Here is a 20,302-nt window from a genome sequence, read left to right as displayed (position 1 = left end):
TGGAGGAGCGGGGAAGCGAACCCGGTTCACCAGATCACGAGACTACCGCTCTTAACCACTATACCACACTGGCTCTCCAAGACTGGCTACGTGCAGATCATCCATTAGCCACCCCCTCCCAATGCCTCACTTTCTCAAAACAATGTCCAACATCAAAGAAGGTACCCAGCATTATCCTCCCCAACTGATTAAGGCAGCTGTGTGTGGGACTTCACCTCCTCCCAACGTTCTCAGGACATTAAAGACTGTTCTCACACCATCAAAGAACTTAACAAGAGCGAGGGAGTGGGAAGGAACAGAGGCAGGAAGGGTAACCGTGTCAGATCACTAACTCCTCCATACATTTTTGTCTCCCGGGTGCATTTCCCATACAGGGGAGGGCACTAAGACGCAAGCAGGTGGGGAGGTCACTGGAGGTGTGAATGACTTTCAGACTCTGAAAAGTTGGCATCACTGGATAGTGTTCGTTTGTTGAAATCAGTAAGCTAAATATTTTTAATTGGATTTTGGATAAAATTAATTGTTACTGTTTTGAATTTTATTGTGTTATTATATTCCTTAGTGGGTCGTGCAAACTGCTGTTGTGAATACACTGGTACCTCGGGTTACATACGCTTCAGGTTACAGACTCTGCTAACCCAGAAATATTACCTTGGGTTTAAGAACTTTGCTTCAGGATGAGAACAGAAATCGTGCTCCTGCAGTGCAGCGGCAGCAGGAGGCCCCATTAGCTAAAGTGGTGCTTCAGGTTAAGAACAGTTTAAGGTTAAGAACGGACCTCCGGAACAAATTAAGTACTTAACCCGAGGTACCACTATAATGCATTTTATAGGGCAGGGGGCACTGGGGGTGAGTTTATGGAGCCAAGGGGGCGGAGGCCCAAAAATGTTTAGGAACAACTGATTTCAGTGAATTTAAAATGCGGAACTGCATGGGCTCAGAGTATTTCTTTTCTTTTAACTAAGGTTGGTAAACCATTTGTTCACTGTAACAAAGCAGGAATGTAGAAGTAGTTGCAAAGCATGGAACAGCGGCAATGAAGAGAAGAGGGGTGTTAGCTGTGTGCTTCACAATTGGCCATCTAATGGGGAGGCCTGGCCAGACCATTAATTCCAGATTCTGAAATTTCTTAGCCACATCACTCCTGAAGAGCCTGGTTCAGATCTTCATCGTGCAAAAGTTCAGATCTTCATCACTATACAGTTCTTCTGGAGCACAACAGAAGGGCCTCTTCTTCGAAGGGAATGGGTATGGTGGGGAGGGTTAAAGACATCACACCTTTCCTGCTTCCTCCTTCAAAGCTGAACCACTTGTCGTTGCACAGCCCGCCTTAACGCTTGCAGAGGCATCTCAACCATCACCGTCAATGCCAGCCCAACCATGAACGTCATCAGGCAGTGTCCAAGGAACAGATAGAACTAAAAAGATAAGTGCAAATGGAAATAAGGGCAGATCTGTTAAGCATAATTGTTCAACTGCACACTGAAATGGAGAATGGCTGTATACATATTGCTGAAAGGGTTTAACATTGGGACATGCCACTGAAGCATACTGAAGCTCGCTGAGCTTTAACAGGTTGATAATTAATCAACTGGAGTTCTCTGCTAGCTCTCATCTGAGTGTTTAACCTTAGATAGGGCTGCCATACGTCCAGCATTTCCAAGACATATCCAGGATTCGTACTTCGGAAATTGGGTCCAGGCGGAATTTCCAAAAATTGATTAAATGTATGGGGAGACCCAGGCGTATGGCAACCCATGTCAGAAGTGTGGTTATTTTGGTGACTTTCATAGTAAAATTTTTCATAAACCTTCAATTTTTGGGGGGGAGGGGGTTGCAAAAAAAGTCAACAAGTTTTGTTTCCGGATTTGAAATATGATAACCGAGCCTTAGATCATGTGATTAAGGTATTCAATTTCAAATCTCCATTTTGAAAAGGAGTTGCCTCTTCGTCTTTTGCTCCCAGGCAGAGCCAGAGAAAGATGTGATAATGAAGCCTCTCCAGGAACTGCATAGCCTTAGGTTGGATGCAGGCTAATGCAAGCTATGGGAGAGACAGAGCTTTGGTTTTTTTCTCTGATCATAATGCAGTTCTGCAGCCAAGTAATGTGCTCACCCCCCCCCCCAAAAAAAACCATACTAGTGTAAATGTGCTTAAAAGTGTATATATTAGTGAAAATAACATACCAAAGTGTACTACATTATAGAAAACGCTTTGAAAGAATGTGTGTGTTTGGCAAAACTTCACACAAAAATGTGAAATTTGCACTAAAAGGCTGACAAATTTTCAAGAGAAGTTTAAACACACACACACAAACACAAAAAAATTCAAATTGCTGCAGAAATGCAAGGAACTGAATTGAAAATTTGGAAAATCGAGATCCTGAAGAGAACCAAAACTGACAGATCCATCTATCCTTAATCACTCACCATATTCATGTCCGAGTAGTGAATGGACGTTTCTTGAAGTCCATTATACAACAAAATCAACATTGGGTGGACCAAGTAGCAGGCGTAGCTGATTTTGGCAACCACTGACCAGAAGCCCCATGAAAGCATCCAATTGATGAAACCTAAAAGGTAAAGATAAAGATAAAGGTACCCATGACCGTTACGTCCAGTCGCGGACGACTCTGGGGTTGCAGTGCTCATCTCACTCTATAGGCCGAGGGAGCCGGTGTTTGTCTGCAGACAGCTTCCGGGTCATGTGGCCAGCATGACTAAGCCGCTTCTGGCGAACCAGAGCAGCGCCCGGAAACGCCGTTTATCTTCCCGCCAGAGCGGTACCTATTTATCTACTTGCACTTTGACGTGCTTTCGAACTGCTAGGTTGGCAGGAGCAGGGACCGAACAACGGGAGCTCACCCCGTCGCAGGGATTCGAACTGCCAACCTTCCAATCAGCAAGCCCTAGGCTCTGTGGTTTAGACCACAGCAAATAACAAACCTTTAAAGACCCAGTTGTGGTGTAGTGGTTAGAGTATCAGATCGGGACCTGGGAGACCAAGGTTCAAATCCCCACTCCTGAGGCCCGATGAGGAGGCTCTGAGAGTCACATTCGCCCCACTGCCCGGGCGTGAGGTTCCCCATTCCTGCTCTGTAGAGTACCTCCATAGCCTTCCTCGCATGCAAAAATTATCCACCCTACAGCGATAGCCCACAGTGTCCGGTGAGTAGCTTGGTAAATGGCTGTGGCAGGTGAGTAGTCGAGGGGGTCTTGTAACGTATAGGCCAAAGCAACTACCATAAACATGGAAAACATTGCAGAAAGCCATCCAATGGAAGCCTGCACCTGCAGAAACACGAGAACGAGATGTTTGATTGCATCTTAGTTCATTAGGACATTTCCACCTGACTCTGGTCCCACCTTCCTAATGGGTTTTGACAAAAGAGTTAGCCAGTTCAGACCAGCTGGTTGTTGTAAATTAAAAAAGGGGGTGGGTGGGTGGGTGGGTGTTAAACTTGGGGAAAGGATCAGAAATAAAACAACAACAAATGCATTCTCAGGAGGGATGCAGAGTTCCAGATATTCTGAAAAGGATTGTTGGTCATATTGGAATATGACACAAACCTCACCAAACCTGTCCCAAATTTCTTTGGAGGACGCCACCGCAGTTAAAATGGTTTAAAATCAATACACATTTTGTTGTGCAGATAGGTTCCCAAATGTTTGTTAAACACGCCCTCCATTTACCTTGCTCCTTAGGACTGGGGTTTGCTGCTGGTTCATGTACAACCCAAGAAGAATGCCAACTAGAAATGGACCGTATCGGCAGTAAGGTTTTGAGTAATACTCTGCGAAATACATCACAGTGGCCGTTTTCCTGCAAGCATATTGGAAACAGGTTATAAAAAGATTATACGGAAGGCTTGAAAGGAGAGAAAGAGCATTAACTGATAACTATTCCTAACTAAAAACATTTGGCAAATGACTCCGATGGAACCATTCTCCTGAGGTAAAATATATGAGAACCAAGTCTGAATGTTGCTGCTGTTAACGAACGTGGCATAACCCAAGTCTTCTGCTCTGAAAGGAAGTGTGATAACACCACCTGTTTATTTGCTTCTCAAAATTCACAGGTTTTGCCTTTTTGAAAAATCGGTTGGGAGAAAAACACATTAGGCAGATGAAGTGAGTCAGTCAGATGACATCTCCATTAAGGGCAATTTTCTTCTCAGGGTGCCATTCCAACTTCTGTTTCCAAAGATTCAAGAACCTCCGACATACCCCATAGCATGCAGAGGGTTACTTTCTCTTGATTAATTAGATTCCTGACTGCACTTTGGATCTCTCCCAGCATATTATTGTGACCTATTATTGAAGGGGGAAGTTTCCAGAACCTTACCTCATATCACGAGGATTTGCAACAGGAAGCCTGTAGATCAATGACAGCAGGGCTGTCACTGTAAAAGTCGTCAGGAACAGCAAAGTCCCCAGAATTATAATTCCTTGCTTGCTCCTGCCAAAATAATAGAAATATAAGCAAAAATAGAAATATAAACAACAGATGGGGCCTTTTTTGGGGGGGACTTTATATTATTCATTTAAATGATAAAACACTTAATAACAAAAAGTTATATTCAAAGAGTTGCTTGAGAGAGCATGTATTTCCCTGTTATAACTGAAGTAATACTAGTTTTCCAAGGGGAAGCAAAATAATTCACACTCTAATTACCCACAGGCAGGCATTCAGCTTGGAAGAAACAAAGCATCAGACCAAATGGGTCCCATTTGGTACAGTTTTCTCATGTTCTAAAACAAATTCACAGAGATACAGATGCTAAAAGATAAAGTAAAGGAACCCTGGATGGTTAAGTCCACTCAAAGGCGACTATGGGGTTGCGGCGCTCATCTTGCTTTTAGGCTGAGGGAGCCGGCGTTTGTCCACAGACAGCTTTCCAGGTCATGTGGCCAGCATGACTAAACAGCTTCTGGCGCAACGGAACACCGTGACAGAAACCAGAGTGCACAGAAATGCTGTTTACCTTCCTGCTGCAGCGGGACCTATTTATCTACTTGCACTGGCATGCTTTCGAACTGCTAGGTTGGCAGGAGATGGGACAGAGCAACGGGAGCTCACCCCATCGCGGGGATTCGAACCACCAACCTTCTGATTGGCAAGCCCAAGAGGCTCAGATGAGCAGGACTCTGATCCGTGCCTCCCATGTGGGGTGGAGGGGTCTTAGATCCCTCTGGTGGCAGCAACAGCAGAAGGCTAGGCAGGCTTTTCTGGAAACTGTCATTCTTCCTTGCCCCACACCCTGTTTTAAATGTGCTATTTATATTTGACTTCACCTAGCAATGGTGTTTTTTTCTTAGAATTTTTTTTGTTAACTTTTTGTTAAATATGTATTCTGTAGTTGACTTCCTTTGCAATGTTTTATTTTGAAATCTTTAAGATAATATTTTAGTTTTCTGTTAATTATGTTGCTTTGACTGTATACTTTATATTTGACTTTCTTCAGAAATAGTTGATTCTGGATTGTTTTGTTGACGTTTTAATATGCTGCAAACCGCTTTGAGGGTTTTTCTTGAAAATACAAAGTGGTATAGAAATGAAATAAATCAAATAAATAAATTATGAGGAAACCTCATGGTGGATGTTCATTGCCGAAGAAATACTCACCTCATGGAAATATAGACCAGCAGAGGTGTTGTGAAATAAAACTGGAAATCATTTGCAAGGTACCACGTCCATCCATTACACTGAAAACGGGGTGGGAATGGGAAGACAAATGCATACTTTTAATATATATTATTTAAAATATATATTATGATACAATGCCCCAATAAATAGTCCATCGTACAGACTTACTGACTCTTGCCCAGTGATAAAGTTGTTGATCAGCAGTAGGTTGGCCCACCACGTTCTTCTACAGTTATCAACCTCGAGTTTCGAGAGCTCCCAAAATGTCCCCCAAGGAGTGACAGAGTAGAAACCGATTAAAAGGCACAAGGAATATATATGGAGTGGCTGAAGCCTACAAACACAAGAGTAGATGTGATCAGGTTGCATGCAGGCACACAGTTTTCAACACATTGTTAAACAAATTCAAACCTGATTGCATTTGCAAAGCAGACTCCCTTCTCTTAAACTTCATCCCTGCATTCCTTTGCAAGCCCAGCTCAATAGCAAACTGGAGTAATTAGTAGTACAGTGGTACCTTGGTTCTCAAACGTAACCCGTTCCGGAAGTCCATTCCAAAACCAAAGCGTTCCAAAACCAAGGCGCACTTTCCCACAGAAAGTAATGCAAAAAGAGACAATTGATCCAGAAAATGAAAGCAATAAACAATGTACTGCAGTCACACAATCAATCAATCAGTAGCTGAACTGGGTTCCACACAGTCACAAAAACAAAACAAAAAAGCCACAAAAACAGAAATGCAAAATAAATAGCAAAAACATGGATCAAACCCTCACAAATAGTTACCGGAAAAATCGGCGCCTTAGGTACTTTACTGTGAGGCGAAAGGTGATCCGTTTTTCAGAGAGATTCAACATGTTCAAAAAGGACCGGCAGCTCAAAAAGCCACTGAGGAGAAAAAGAACGGCGGTTTAATCGCCCGTTCTAAAATGCCTGTCCTTCAGTTTCCTTTCCAAACAGAGGTATTCAAAGTGATGAACAAAAACAAGCCCCCCAAAATTAAAAATAATCTCAAATGCAATAATACAGGAAAACACACAGCGTTATAATGATGTAATGCCCAAAACGAAATAGCCCTAATGAAGAAAAAAAAACACAGTAGACATCACAATGTAATAAGCAACTGACTCAAAATCCTGTTGAAAAATATGTCCTCAGACATCATGAAACATGGACAAGGAGGGGGCGCAGTTTGTGTGAGCACAGTAGTTGGTGGTGAAGGTGCCAGTTCAAACAACCAGGGATCCCACGCAATCCTGGCTGTCTGAGCTCACCAGCAGTCCCATGTGATCCCTATGGCAAGGGATCCCATAGGGGCAAGCCTCAGGGCAGCAGGCTCTGGATAGATGGGTAGCAGATCTGGCCTCCCTCCATGGAGTCTGCCCTGGGCTTGTTGTCCTCTGTTGCTGCCAGGCGCCTGCTCCCCCAGGGGCAGGGGAGGTCAAGTAGGTGAGCAGCAGAGCCAGGCAGCATGGACTACCAGCAGGATCTATTGTCCTACAGATCCTGCATGAATAAAACACCTGTTGTTGTCCAATGCTTCTTCAAATAATTACCAGGGAATAAGTCTCATGTTCCACCTTTATAGACTTTGCAAGCTTCACCGCCATGAGATGTTAGATGGTTAATTTTTATTTAAAAATATAACAGAGGGAGAAAAACTTCTAATAACTTCTGACTTAAAGGTAAAGGTACCCCTGACCATTAGGTCCAGTCGCGGGCGACTCTGGGGTTGCGGCGCTCACCTCGCTCTATAGGCCGAGAGAGCCAGCGTTTGTCCGCAGACAGCTTCCGGGTCATGTGGCCAGCATGACTAAGCCGCTTCTGGCAAACCAGAGCAGCGCACAGAAACGGCGTGTACCTTCCCGCCAGAGCAGTACCTATTTATCTACTTGCACTTGACATGCATTCAAACTGCTTGGTGGGCAGGAGCAGGGACCGAACAACGGGAGGTCACCCTGTTGTGAGGATTCGAACTGCTGACTTTCTGATCGGCAAGCCCGAGGCTCTGTGGTTTAGACCACAGTGCCACCCGCATCCCCTAACATCTGACTTACCTGATGAGAAAAAATGTGTCAACGCCTAAATAAAATGGTCCACTTAGAGAAAATACGTAAAGAGGGCTTTTAAGCACTTTAGCTTCCCATTCCAACTCGTTATCTGTGGTAACATATAAGGGAGAGAGAGAGAGAGAGAGAGAGAGAGAGAGAGAGAGAGAGATAAACAGTCAGGAGATATTTGGAAATCTACTTAACTCAAGCATATCTCTGCAAACGAAGAGAAACATGGAACAAATCAGGTCCAATTGTGCCTATGGTTTTTTTAAAAAAATAAGTTCCCTTCCTCTCACTTAATACCTTTCCAAAGCAGTTTACAAATATTAGGAGTTCAAATAATGAGTCTTTGAATGTTCAGGCTTTGCAAATACAGTACCCTACTGACGTTTTCATGTCTCTTGGAAATTTACAGGAACTATTTGTTAGACAGAGGATGTTTTGAAATGTTAGAACTGCTGCTCCTCTCCAGCTAAAAGGGATGAGTGTGTGTGCCTGTCTTGAAGATTGAAATATTGTATTGAAATTGGGGCAACCCAGAAAACAATCACACAACCTCCTGTGCCCATTCAAAGGTGAGGAAGAAATGAAACAAAACACACTGTAGTGTGATCGTCCTCCTTGAAGACTGAGGTGCTGGAATGAAAATTGGCATGTGTCTGGTGTCACTAGATGGAACTAGATTTAGTTATATCTGGGACACTGAGTCAGCAGTGTCCTGTTGTTGGTTTGTTCTTGTTCAAGATAGACAATGAAGTTCTTGTCGAAGTTCTTAACTGCTGTGTCCTTAATCCTTCTTTTACAGAATGTATGTTGAGGAAACCCTTCCAAATTTTATTGATTTACAACATTTATATCTCACATTTCCAAAATGTCCAAGGCAGCCAAGAAAGACAAAGAAACACACTATATCTCAAAGGTGAGGAGAACTCACGGGCTTCCAGATATTGTTGTACTCCAGTTCCCATCAGCCCGGGCTAACAGCTTCAGTGGATGGGGATTATGGGAGTTGGAGTTCAGCAACATCTGGAGAGCCACAGGTTTCCTGCCTCTGAAATTACACACACACACGAGGGAAGGAGAGAAACACACAGAGAGAAATAGAGGAAAGCTGTGAAATCCTATCAACCAAAGTTCAGAAGCAAACAGGTCTTCCACAGTGTGGGGGAAGAACATCAGATTCTTCTCTCTGAAGCAGAGAATTACAAAGTTTTGGTTTGGTCACTGAAAAGGTCCTTTCCAGTTCAAATAGCAGCTCAGCCTCTCTATAATCATTCTTAAAGGACCCAGGAAAGATGTGAAATGCACTGAATGAGATATATCAAGTGAGGACTCTCGTTGTTCTTTACAACTCTCTATTGAACAAATCTCATTGCCTCTACATAACTGATCGCCCTGTCAAAAAAAAGAAAAAAACCCAAAGCCAGGGCTATTTAGCAGCAAGTCACAGCCCATGAACCGCAATCCCGAGTGTCAAATATGGAATAAAACAGCAGTTGAAATGAGTAGTGAGTTCATTTAGAGAACACCGTGTTTCCTTTAAAACAGGAATATATCTGCCTTTGTAGCTTCAGCTCCTACCTAAATTCTGCCATGCTGTCATTTGACTTGTATGCCCAGAAATTACCCACAAGAGACTCAGCGCTCTGATACCATTTAGAGACAAGGAGACTTCTTTACAGGGTTTCATCAGCCAAATGGCTGGGAGATGGTTTTGCAAGGAAAAACACTTCAGAACGCAGTCCAAGGTACCTAAGAATATTAAAGCAGCAGAAATTAATTCATTATACCATGTAGATTATACGTGTTCTGCCATGTAGAGTGAATAAATAGTCCTTTTTCGAAAGCATGTACGCACTTAACTCCGTGGGGCTTACTTCTGAGTAGACATGCATGGGATCACATTTTAAGACTGGCAGATGATGGGGGATAATTAATGGACAAACAGCTTCCAAAACAAACAACAGCGCTTTTCTTCCAGCTACATAGGCTGCAGTTGGAGTCACATCCATTTGCAAAGGGGAAGCCTGTGCAAAGATTATTGCTAGCCCCACAGGACTTCCCTCTTCTCTGCTCAGGAGGGTTGGGGGGAGAAACTCAGAACAGATTTGGGGGAGGGGTGCGAGTGGAGGAGAGATGGAGATGGTTCTTTGGTGCTACACGGAATACAACTCAATACCTTTCATTTTGGATAGATTTCCAAATAGAAACCTGAAACTGAACTTTTAGTCCTCCTAAAATTATCCTGAACCTGAACCCAAATGAACCCTGCGGGAGTTGAAGATTTCAGGGCTGGCTTCCTCCCGCCTCCTTGTCCTTGATTCCCTCTGTTGCCTTTCCTACTATCTCAAAATAGATTGTAAACTCCTCGGGACGGAGACCTGCCCTCCCCACGCCCCGCACTCTGTGATGCTACCTGCTCACAGTAGGTGCCATAAAAATAATTACCAAAATCACCATTAATAATAATGCAATCCCTACTTTGTTTTGAACCATCAAATGCGGCCAGCGCTTCTGATACAGGTTCATGACTATGTTTCCTCTCTGCTTTTGATTCGCTTGCATCTCTTGCAACAAAAGATGTGCTCCCGTAATTTGCAGGAGGCAAACCGTCCGATGGCAATTCATCGCGCTTAGCCTTCTCCCATACATCAGCGGTGTAAATGGTTCCGATGATTGGCAAGATGATGAAGGAAACGCTAACGAACCTGGAAGGGAAATAGAAGTTCATTACTGCAGAGCGACTCTCGCTCCTGAGAGGCACGGTGTTCAGGGTCAGTTTCACGGCTGGACTGAGACGTCTGCCCTCAGTACTTACAAACAAACCACTACAAACACATCAATAGGGAAGAGGTTCTTAGCGCATCTGGCCACAGTCGGGAACGAGGCCGTTGAATTCACAGCGAACAGAGACGGAAAAGGCAATAGGAAAGAGATGGTCTTGAATTTAAATACACCTGTCAAAGGAAGAATAAGTTAATAATTTCACGGTCAGGACAATGGAGCCTTTTGTGATCACAATTTTTACCAGCTTGTTCAATGGAGTAAATGGAAACATTTGCTCTTTTAAGTCCCAGAAAGCGTTTCTATTCGGCACAAAGGTTTTACTGCACCTTTCCCCAAAAATAATAAACTTCCAGAGGCCTTAGGAAATGAATCTCTCACATGCATTCCCTTGGTTGTTTCACCTTCCTTGCAGAAATATGGAAGAAACAGAGTTGGTATAAGCCCATGAGAGGTCAGTTTAAGGGCCAAATTGCAGGTGACCAACAGTGACCTAGGTCTTAGAACCTGAGGTCTGCTAAATGTTGTAGGACCCTCGTCAGCATGGCCAAGGGTCAGGGATGATGGGATATGGAGTTCTTCAGCCGTTGGAGGGTGACAGGATGGGGAAGGCTAGCATACAGTGCAATCGGAAAAATGAAAGTATCCATTCTCCCTTTCAAAAGTACTTATAATGTTGTTTTTCCTGTTCTTTGTAAAGAACAAAGAGGCCAATGAAAAATGAGAAGGAAGAAAAATAGGAGTAACAACTTAAGCACATTGTAGGATTCCCAAAAATAGACCAGAGGCAATTGTATTTCATCCAGCAGAGCTTTACTGCTTTTTAATGGGGGGACGCAGGGGTACTCGTACCCCTAAACATTTTGTGAATCTAAGTTTGGCCTCATTTTGGGGGCGGTATTTCAATATGAGTAGGAAAATGAGAGTACCCTTAAGCATTTTTTAAGAAAAAAAGCACTGCTGCTACTGAAGGGAAATGAGCATAATGGTCACAAATCCAATAAATTCAGGATTGGCACTGTTCATAAGAAATCCAGTTGCAGCTTATCTTAGACTTATCTTAAACTTACAAGAACTTATAATAAGACTAAACCTTAACACTAAGCATACAGAACACCACACCAGAAGAAAGAGACAGAAAGAGAAAGTAAAACCAGGCTCCTTCTCCTTAATATAGTCAGCATGACCCTGACAGAAGAGATAACAGAACCAGTTTAAACCAGCTGTACTCGGCTTCTCGGAAGGAATAACCCAAACACCAGAAACCTTCCGCTTGTTTCTTTCACATAGAAATAAACCTTCCAGAACCCTCTTGAACTAAGCAGAACAGGAAAGATCTCTACACATCCGATCAATACTTTCTGTACTAAGAAATGCAAACTGACAGCTATCTGTGGAAATAGGGTGTTATTTATTTTTAGATAGTAAACACGGGAGCAAAAGGAGAGCAAAAGTAGATCCATCTACGTACACACTCTAGCCTGTTTGTAATGTCATGTTAAACCACAAACAAGGTTTGACTATGGTTTATGGACATCATGCTGGTGCACGAAGTCTGCACTATTCTGCTTCGGGCTGCGCTAGGAGCAACAAACCATAACCCTTGGCTTGTCATGTCATCTGAATGCAGACCCGTAGTTTGTTTCTCTCCAAACATATATGTTTAATTACCAGATGCATGTACTAACATTAATGTGTCTGTGGTGTGAATGGATGGTGGCTCATGGTTACTATTAGTATTCTCCATATATTATTTCCTTTTCTTTATTTTCTTTAATAATTCCCCCCTTTGTTTTCTTTGTTTAATCTGCAAATAATAAAACTCATATTAAAAAGCATGAGTGACAGTTTAACACGGTGTGTGAACTCAAGTCATAAATCCACACACATTGGATCTTCAGACAGAAGTTTCATCTACAAGATGTTATACAGCAACAAACAACAAAATCACAGTCAATTTACCTAGCACAGCCAGTGCCGTAATTTCTTCTTCGTGGCAGGAACTGGGGGCACATAATCCATTGTAGTAATCAATTCCATCCTAAGAAGTAGAATGCTTTTCAGTTCTCTTGTTGCAATAGGTTTAAGAGAAAATAGGGATACTGGCAGTGACAAACCTAGGCAACAATGACAAAACCTAGACAGCATCTTAAAAAGCAGAGACATCACCTTGCCAACAAAGGTCCATATAATTAAAGCTATGGTTTTCCCAGTACTGATGTATGGAAGTGAGAGCTGGACCATAAAGAAGGCTGATCGCCGAAGAATTGATGCTATTGAATTATGGTGCTGGAGGAGACTCTTGAGAGTCCCATGGACTGCAAGAAGATCAAACTTATCCATTCTTAAGGAAATCAGCTCTGAGTGCTCACTGGAAGGACAGATCCTGAAGCTGAGGCTCCAATACTTTGGCCACCTCATGAGAAGTCTCCCTGGAAAAGACCCTGATGTTGGGAAAGATGGAGGGCACAAGGAGAAGGGGACGACAGAGGATGAGATGGTTGGACAGTGTTCTCAAAGCTACCAGCATGAGTTTGACCAAACTGCGGGAGGCAGTGGAAGACAGGAGTGCCTGGTGTGCTCTGGTCCATGGGGTCACAAAGAGTCGCACATGACTAAACAACAACAACAACAAAGGGATACTGGCAAAAGTAGGCAAATAGAGTAGATACCCTAGATGCACTGATTTCAAGGGCATTCTGGCAAAACTTGAAAAATACTGAGATTCTGCACATCAGCGGGACAAGAAGATTCACCAGAGGCCAGGCGTCATGCATCCAGGGACAGTTACAGATCTGCTCTGGGGTTTAAAAGTACAGCCCAAGACATTTTGCTGCCTGTGGTGCAATAAGAAATGGTGCCCCTTGCCCACTCCCTGCCAGTAAAAATGCAACCCCAGTAAATTAAAAAAACTAACAATTCGCTGCTCTTCCCTGACACTCAAAATGAGCTGTCTGAGGGGCTGAAGTCAAAGTAGGAAAGCCTGCTAAAAATCCTTCTTTCTGTATAATTATTAAAAGTTACAGGACTTGCCAGTTAGGTATGAATTCCATTTGTATCCTGAGCTTTTTATCCTCAGAATAAACCTGTAGCCTAGAAGGCAGTGCTTTGCTCACGTATGAGTAGGCATTTGAGACCAGGTATTTAAGATTTTAATTTAGCAGAGCTCTAACAAACAGCAGAGATAACGACTGCTGTTAACTTCCTTAATTTATTTTAGAATTCCTGCCTAATTTTGGATTATACCCTCTCCCCTAGAAGTCCCCCCACTTCATTCCACATTAGTCAGCGTGTGCCCCAACCTTCCAGAGCAGTTTTTAAGGAGTACAGGGTGCGGAGAGGAGGAGACAGGACACTTTCCACCTATGAAATTCCTCAAGGTAACTTATCCTCACCTTAGAATATTACCTCTGTCTTCACCAATTTTACCTCTGTCTTCACATGGGAGTCTCTCTCTTTTTTTGCTGAAGAACCTTTGGGAGTTGCCCTTCCAACACAGTCATTCAGCCAACCCAAAGTAGGTCACACACCTGCTGTACTTGGAGTTTGCAGTACTGCCCTCGGAATCTTCCGGAAGGTGCCTCAGCAGAAATGCATTCAGTGTAAGATCCCAGTCTGTCCACATTCCCACCAAGGACATTGCTGCCAGGTTTCCCAACAGAATCGTACACTGTAAAATCAAAGCAAGGATGCCGGGCAAACTACACATGGTCCACCCAGAAACTGACTAAAGGAAGGATGCAATGAAAGGAAGGGGGCCAGAGGCATTTGGGGGGAAATGAGAGGGTTCAGCTGCCTGCACCCACCGCTACTCTGCCGAATGCTTTGGTTGGAATAGTCCTAGGTAAAGGTAAAGGGACCCCTGACCATTAGGTCCAGTCGTGGCTGACTCTGGGGTTGCGGCGCTCATCTCGCTTTACTGGCCGAGGGAGCCGGCGTACAGCTTCCGGGTCACGTGGCCAGCATGACTAAGCCGCTTCTGGCGAACCAGAGTAGCGCACGGAAATGCCATTTACCTTCCCGCCGGAACGGTACCTATTTATCTACTTGCACTTTGACGTGCTTTCGAACTGCTAGGTTGGCAGGAGCAACGGGAGCTCACCCTGTCACAGGGATTCGAACCACCGACCTTCCAATCGGCAAGTCCCAGGCTCTGTGGTTTAACCCACAGTGCCATCCGGTCCTACTTTTTACTAATTTGGTTATTTATACTTGCATTATGATACCCTAGGACATGGTAGTTAAGGATGGGTTCCCCAAAGCTGGCATTAGCCTGAGGGTGTAACAAAGAGCCCTGATTTCTTACATCTGCCTTAGAGAAGAAGTTATGCCTCTCCCTGAATACACAGGCAGAGATGGAGACAACCACTGATATTCCATCCTAGTTAATAGTTGTGTAGGAAAATGCATCACCTGGGTGATTATTCTTACCCGACTGCAATGAAAAAGTAATGCCAGTAAAATTCTTCCATCCGGCAAAGAGATGGAGAATTCTGGTAGTAATTAAGACCATGATGGCCACACACACCCCAACTTCCAAAAGGTGTCAGTCTACCTAAAATGACATTATTGGCGACTGGCAGGACACAGTCTGTTGTCAGACAAGTCCCACTTGGGTCCAAACCTCTTAAAAATGGACTGTGGCCAAATGGTCCCTGTCCCACAAATCCCATCCAATGACTGCTACACGTGAGTAGACCAGAAGCCTGTTTGTAAGCAGGTGTATTCGGATAGATTTAAACTGAAAGATTCCTTGAAGCATCATTCTGCCTCTTCTGCTTGTCTTCTTCCTTACTTTTTTATTGATAATAAACTTCATAAAATTTGGGTAGTGCCGTCTTGAGAGCATTTTTGCCAGAGCCTCAGGGTTAGTCCAACCCTGCATGCACCTAGGCCATCGGTCTAGGCTACATTTTTGTATGAGAGGGAGTTGGTTTCTGGGGAGTGACGGATGAGCCCGATGCTATCTCTGTTTCCCTTTTAAGAATTTGCCTTGGAACCCAGAAAGCATTCCTGCCTGGGCTAAAGAGTTGCTAAGAGGGGTGAGATGGTAGCTTACTTGTGGAATTCAGCTGGAAGATTGGGGTACAAAACTAAAATTAGTTGCTTCTGCCTGTCATCGGCTCTGGCTACATTTACTGTTGGTCTTCCTGCTGTTCACCATAACCTTTCCAACCACCACAGCGAATATCCCGATTGCCACTTTAATTATATGTATTTGAAATACATTTTAAGCCACATCAAGAATCCCGGTTAGCAGGTGTGGAGATACATATTTCAAATAAATTAACAGGCCAAGAAAACTCAAGCAAGCACACTTTTTAAAAATTCTACTTACTCTTTACGGCGTAAGCTTTGGGTTCTTCTGCATTCAGGTCAGAAAGGAATTCTGTGACATCTTCCCAACATCCAAGAGTTATATTTATTGCAACAGAAGCATAAGGCAGTAAAAGAAGCAGGAGGAGTTTGAACCCAGAAGCCATTTCTACACCTCGTTTACCTCTAGACTTCTTCCTTTAGGGCTGGCGGTATATATTAGGGCCTCAAGCCACTTGCCTTAGGTGAGAAGACAAGGCAACCGTGTCTTAATTGAAAAAGGATCAATTTGCCTTGCAAAACAGATGCAATGCTGTGGAAATTGCACAAATAGCGTGAAAAAGGCTCTTTGCGCCTCAGTGTTTTCTCAGCTTGGATGTCCTGCTTACTTCCTCTGTGCTTTTTAAAATCACCTGCTGCAATTTGTTACAGAGATCAAGGCAGGTGATTGTTACCTTTCTATGGTGCTCTCTCACCCCAATTTCAGAACTATCGCGAAAGTATACACTTCCGAAAATTCGACATAGGATTACACACAAAGGTACAGACCAGCTTCAAGAATATATCTGAATGAACACATTTGACTGCCTAAAATGTACTTGATTGTGGTGGCAGGGATAAAGCTTCTGGTTTAGAACAGCGTTTTGTCTTGGAAGACTGCGATAATGGGAAGGCCATACAAATATGGTCAAAGGCCTGGAAACGATGCCTTATGAGGAACGGCTAAGGGAGCTGGGCATGTTTAGCCTGGAGAAGAGGAGGTTAAGGGGTGATATGATAGCCATGTTCAAATATATCAAAGGATGTCACATAGAGGAGGGAGAAAGGTTGTTTTCTGCTGCTCCAGAGAAGCGGACACGGAGCAATGGATCCAAACTACAAGAAAGAAGATTCCACCTAAACATTAGGAAGAACTTCCTGACAGTAAGAGCTGTTCGACAGTGGAATTTGCTGCCAAGGAGTGTGGTGGAGTCTCCTTCTTTGGAGGTCTTTAAGCAGAGGCTTGACAACCATATGTCAGGAGTGCTCTGATGGTGCTTCCTGCTTGGCAGGGGGTTGGACTCAATGGCCCTTGTGGTCTCTTCCAACTCTATGAATATAAACAAAACAACAACAATGGAAAGAGTCTTGTAATAAAAAGGTAACCTTTATTATTCCTTTCACTCTGTACAAAAAAACCCCCCAAAATAAAACACCATCACTGCATAGTGACTGCCCATTTGTTACACAGGTCAAAAAGTGCACATCGACAAGCGTGAGGCTTTAAGAGGTACACAGTTTCTTTTTTTAAAAAAGTTTTAAAAGGCAGTGACAAGCTAGTATACATCACTGACAGAAGTGTAACAGGATCCTGCATATTCAGCTACAGGGTAGAATCAAGACGTTCCCGATAACCTCCCGATATTTGTTGAGTATAAAAAGAGGGAGAAAACGAATAACAAGCATTCACTGGTCATCATCAACAAAGCGAAGAACAAATAATGTTCAACTACTGAGAACTCGTTTTGCTTCTGACAGAATATCCGGAAAAAATGTTAGAAGATGGCAAGGAATCTGGAGGCACCTTAAAGGCTAACACGGCTTTCTTGCCAACAGAGTGTTTTGGCCCACAGCTCAGTCGGTAGAGACTCTTAAATCCCAGGGTCGTGGGTTCGAGTTTTACGTTGGGCAAAAGGGGGTTGGACTAGATGACCCTCATGGTCCCTTCAAACTCTCCGGTTCTATGGGTTCTAACCCCCATCACCCCCCTGCCAGTATGGACTATGCCAGCTGGGGCTGATGGGAATGACAGGCCAAAACATCTGGAAACCTCCAAGCTGGCAACTTATGATTAAGGTGCCACACAAGGCTTTTGGATATTTTTTTGCTGCAAAAGACTTAACACAGCTACTGCCCCCTTTGGACACCAGTGGATCAATATTTCCTCTGCTCAATAAATAACAGAATATCACAATTCTTTAGGGGCAAAAGAGAGGTGGGAGGGGTAACCCCACATTTATTTACATACAACATGTGTCTTCATACAAGTAACTATGGACAAAATGTATAATTCCCGAGAGCAGCGACTCCTTCCCTTGGTTTTCAAGAATGGAACGTTTAACTACAGTATAATCATGCAGTTTTCTTTCTCTCTCTCCCCCTATACATACATACATACATATATATATTTATATATACATACATACGTACATACACTGAACATTTTGTTTTCAATGTGTTTTTCCCCCCCTCTAAAAAAGTACAAAATTGGGTTCAGGGAATACATATGTGGTATAAAAGCAACCCACAAAAATCCAACCTAGTGTAAGAAGGGCAGCCATGGAACCTCTTCTGTACTTCCATAAAAACACGAGTTACTGATAGAAGGTACATTCTGAGGTGTTCCCCACCTCCAAAAGCACCAAACTTTCCACTGAGGAGATTGACAGTGTTTAGGAAATGCAAATCAAAAGGTGCTAAATTAACAGGTTTATGCCTCCGGAGGAGCAGGAAGTATCAGCACATAGTGCAAGATTGCTTACCTGCCTCCGAGGGGTGTCTCCTGTTAACAGCCACACAAATCCAACAATGTGGTGCAGCTGGCTTGTACGCAGAGCACCTCAGGTGCATGTTCTGTCACAAACCAGGGGGAGCTTTTCGCACATGAGGGCTCCGTACGGAGCATTTGCCAGCCCAGAAGAAAACGGGTACACCAGCGGCGGTTTGAACATTTAATTACTGCAGACACCTGGTTCGTGGCCACCAGCTGCACTTTTTGCAAGTTGACTTATATATACAGTGGTACCTCGGGTTACATACGCTTCAGGTTACATACGCTTCAGGTTACAGACTCCACTAACCCAGAAATAGTGCTTCAGGTTAAGAATTTTGCTTCAGGATAAGAACAGAAATCGTGCTCTGGTGGCGCAGCAGCAGCAGGAGGCCCCATTAGCTAAAGTGGTGCTTCAGGTTAAGAACAATTTCAGGTTAAGAACGGACCTCCAGAACGAATTAAGGACGTAACCAGAGGTACCACTGTACTTTGCAGGCATCTTGGGGCTGATTTTTTTGTAAGAGGCACAGAATAGTCATGTGGGTGTCTGTTAAAACTTGCATGGGGATGTGAGTGTGCGGCATGGACAAATGCATGGAGAAAACTGCCTTAAATGCTGAAAATAAAACTAGAAGATCTTAAGATCTAGTCCAGCTTCCTGTTCTCACAGCGGCCAACCAAATGTCTGTGGGAAACCTGCCAGCACAAGAGTACTCTCCCCTTCTGCAGTTTCCAGGAACTGGTATCCAGAAGCACTATTGGCTTCAACCATGGTGACAGAGCAAAGCCATTGAGGCTGGAAACCACTGACAACCTTCTACAAATCCTTGCTAACTCCATAACCATGAGATCTAGCAACGTGGTGTGTATTTTTAAATACAGGCCACCAGCTTCCCCATTAATCTCAAATACTCCACCACGTAACACATTTTGGTAGAGAATTTGGGCGCTCTGGGAACTGCATAACACTGAGCTAACACTATTTGTCCCAAGAGACTCTGGGTGCAATTCAGAGTAGACGAGAGCGTACGTTTAGTGCAGAGGGTTAAGACTATGAGCTGAGAAACCCCACGTTCAAATCTTGCCTTAAATATGAGCTCTGTCCACGCACATGCAGCCATCTGCAATGTGGGGATGATAATAATAATAATAATACTGACCTACCTTACAAGGCTGTTGTAAGGATTACTGAGATAATTTATGTGAAGCACTCTGAATATTTCAAAACATTTTATAATTGCTGGTATTGTCCAGAACCTTTAAGAAATCTATGAGCTGTGTGAATTACACAGCAGGCCTCGTTCTTTTTCATTTTTTTTAAAAAAGAAATTACATTTTACCTGCAAAATTAGAACTACTATGTAGGTAGTATTATTCACGTATAGAACGGTTTCATTATTCGGAGTGCTTCATGGTCCTTCATCTTTATGTGATGCAGCATGGACTATATGATGGCGCTCTGAAAAAGACTCACAGTGCTCAAATAGTACCCTTTCCATCTATCACCTTGGCAACATACCTCTCGGTTCATATTTCTGCGATTGCTTGCACCTGAATGCATCTCTTCCTCATATATGTAAACCGAGAGGCTAAAACAAGCTGAAAGCAACAAAAAGAACCGGTGGGAGGTGCTTGGCTTATGTCTGTGTTAACCAGAAGACAAACAACCTTGAAAATAGTAACTGTGTAGTTCAGAATTCAAAACTTTACTCGACTAATTGGAGAGCGAGACCAAGAGACTGTGAGGAAGGAAGGGCACATGAAGCTGAAACTCACTAGGTGGCCAATTCAGAGGAACACACTAGAAATCAGCTCACTCCTATGTATTCCCAAGTGCACAAACCAACCATTGCAAACCAGAACCATCCTCAAAGACAATTAAACATTGGCCTGGTTTGCACATAATGCTAAACCATGGTTTCCTGAACAATGGCATAGTGTTATGTGTGAAGCCTGCCCAGCAGCTTA

General features: G+C 43.5%; 1 protein-coding gene and 1 long non-coding RNA gene across 3 annotated transcripts in view; both read right to left on the bottom strand.

Moving 5' to 3' along the window:
- Window positions 1–706: 706 nt before the first annotated feature.
- On the bottom strand, window positions 707–6,927 carry LOC128423440 (O-acyltransferase like protein-like). Of its 2 annotated transcripts, XM_053408564.1 has the most exons (7): window positions 5,816–6,927; window positions 5,627–5,706; window positions 4,346–4,459; window positions 3,694–3,823; window positions 3,108–3,291; window positions 2,431–2,573; window positions 707–1,418 (listed from the first exon to the last, which is right to left on the bottom strand). In XM_053408564.1, exons 1-7 carry the CDS (start codon window positions 6,014–6,016, stop codon window positions 1,296–1,298), a joined length of 975 nt encoding a protein of 324 aa, XP_053264539.1. In that variant the 5' UTR covers window positions 6,017–6,927; the 3' UTR covers window positions 707–1,295. The 2 variants fall into 2 exon arrangements, with proteins under 2 accessions (XP_053264539.1, XP_053264540.1); XM_053408565.1 differs by lacking the exon at window positions 5,816–6,927 and having other exon boundaries at window positions 5,627–5,790.
- Window positions 6,928–16,927: 10,000 nt separating this feature from the next.
- LOC128423537 (uncharacterized) overlaps window positions 16,928–20,302 on the bottom strand; it is a 74,619-nt gene continuing 71,244 nt past the window's right edge. Inside the window, exon 2 of the long non-coding RNA XR_008332790.1 lies at window positions 16,928–18,617. This is a non-coding gene — a long non-coding RNA (uncharacterized LOC128423537). The remainder of the gene's footprint in view (window positions 18,618–20,302) is intronic.

Source organism: Podarcis raffonei, chromosome 11 (assembly GCF_027172205.1).
Source record: "Podarcis raffonei isolate rPodRaf1 chromosome 11, rPodRaf1.pri, whole genome shotgun sequence".
NCBI lineage: Eukaryota > Metazoa > Chordata > Lepidosauria > Squamata > Lacertidae > Podarcis > Podarcis raffonei.
Note: the sequence above shows the minus strand (reverse complement) of the source record. Positions and strands in the feature narration are given on the sequence as shown.

What these genes read in the sequence shown, in the direction of transcription:
- LOC128423440 (XM_053408564.1), bottom strand. Translation starts at nt 6,016, where the DNA reads ATGCAACCTGATCACATCTACTCTTGTGTTTGTAGGCTTCAGCCACTC. An exon ending in TTATCACTGGGCAAGAGTCA is followed by an intron (nt 5,707 to 5,815) that starts GTAAGTCTGTAC and finishes CCCCGTTTTCAG; the next exon opens with TGTAATGGATGGACGTGGTA. An exon ending in GCAAATCCTCGTGATATGAG is followed by an intron (nt 3,824 to 4,345) that starts GTAAGGTTCTGG and finishes ATATGCTTGCAG; the next exon opens with GAAAACGGCCACTGTGATGT.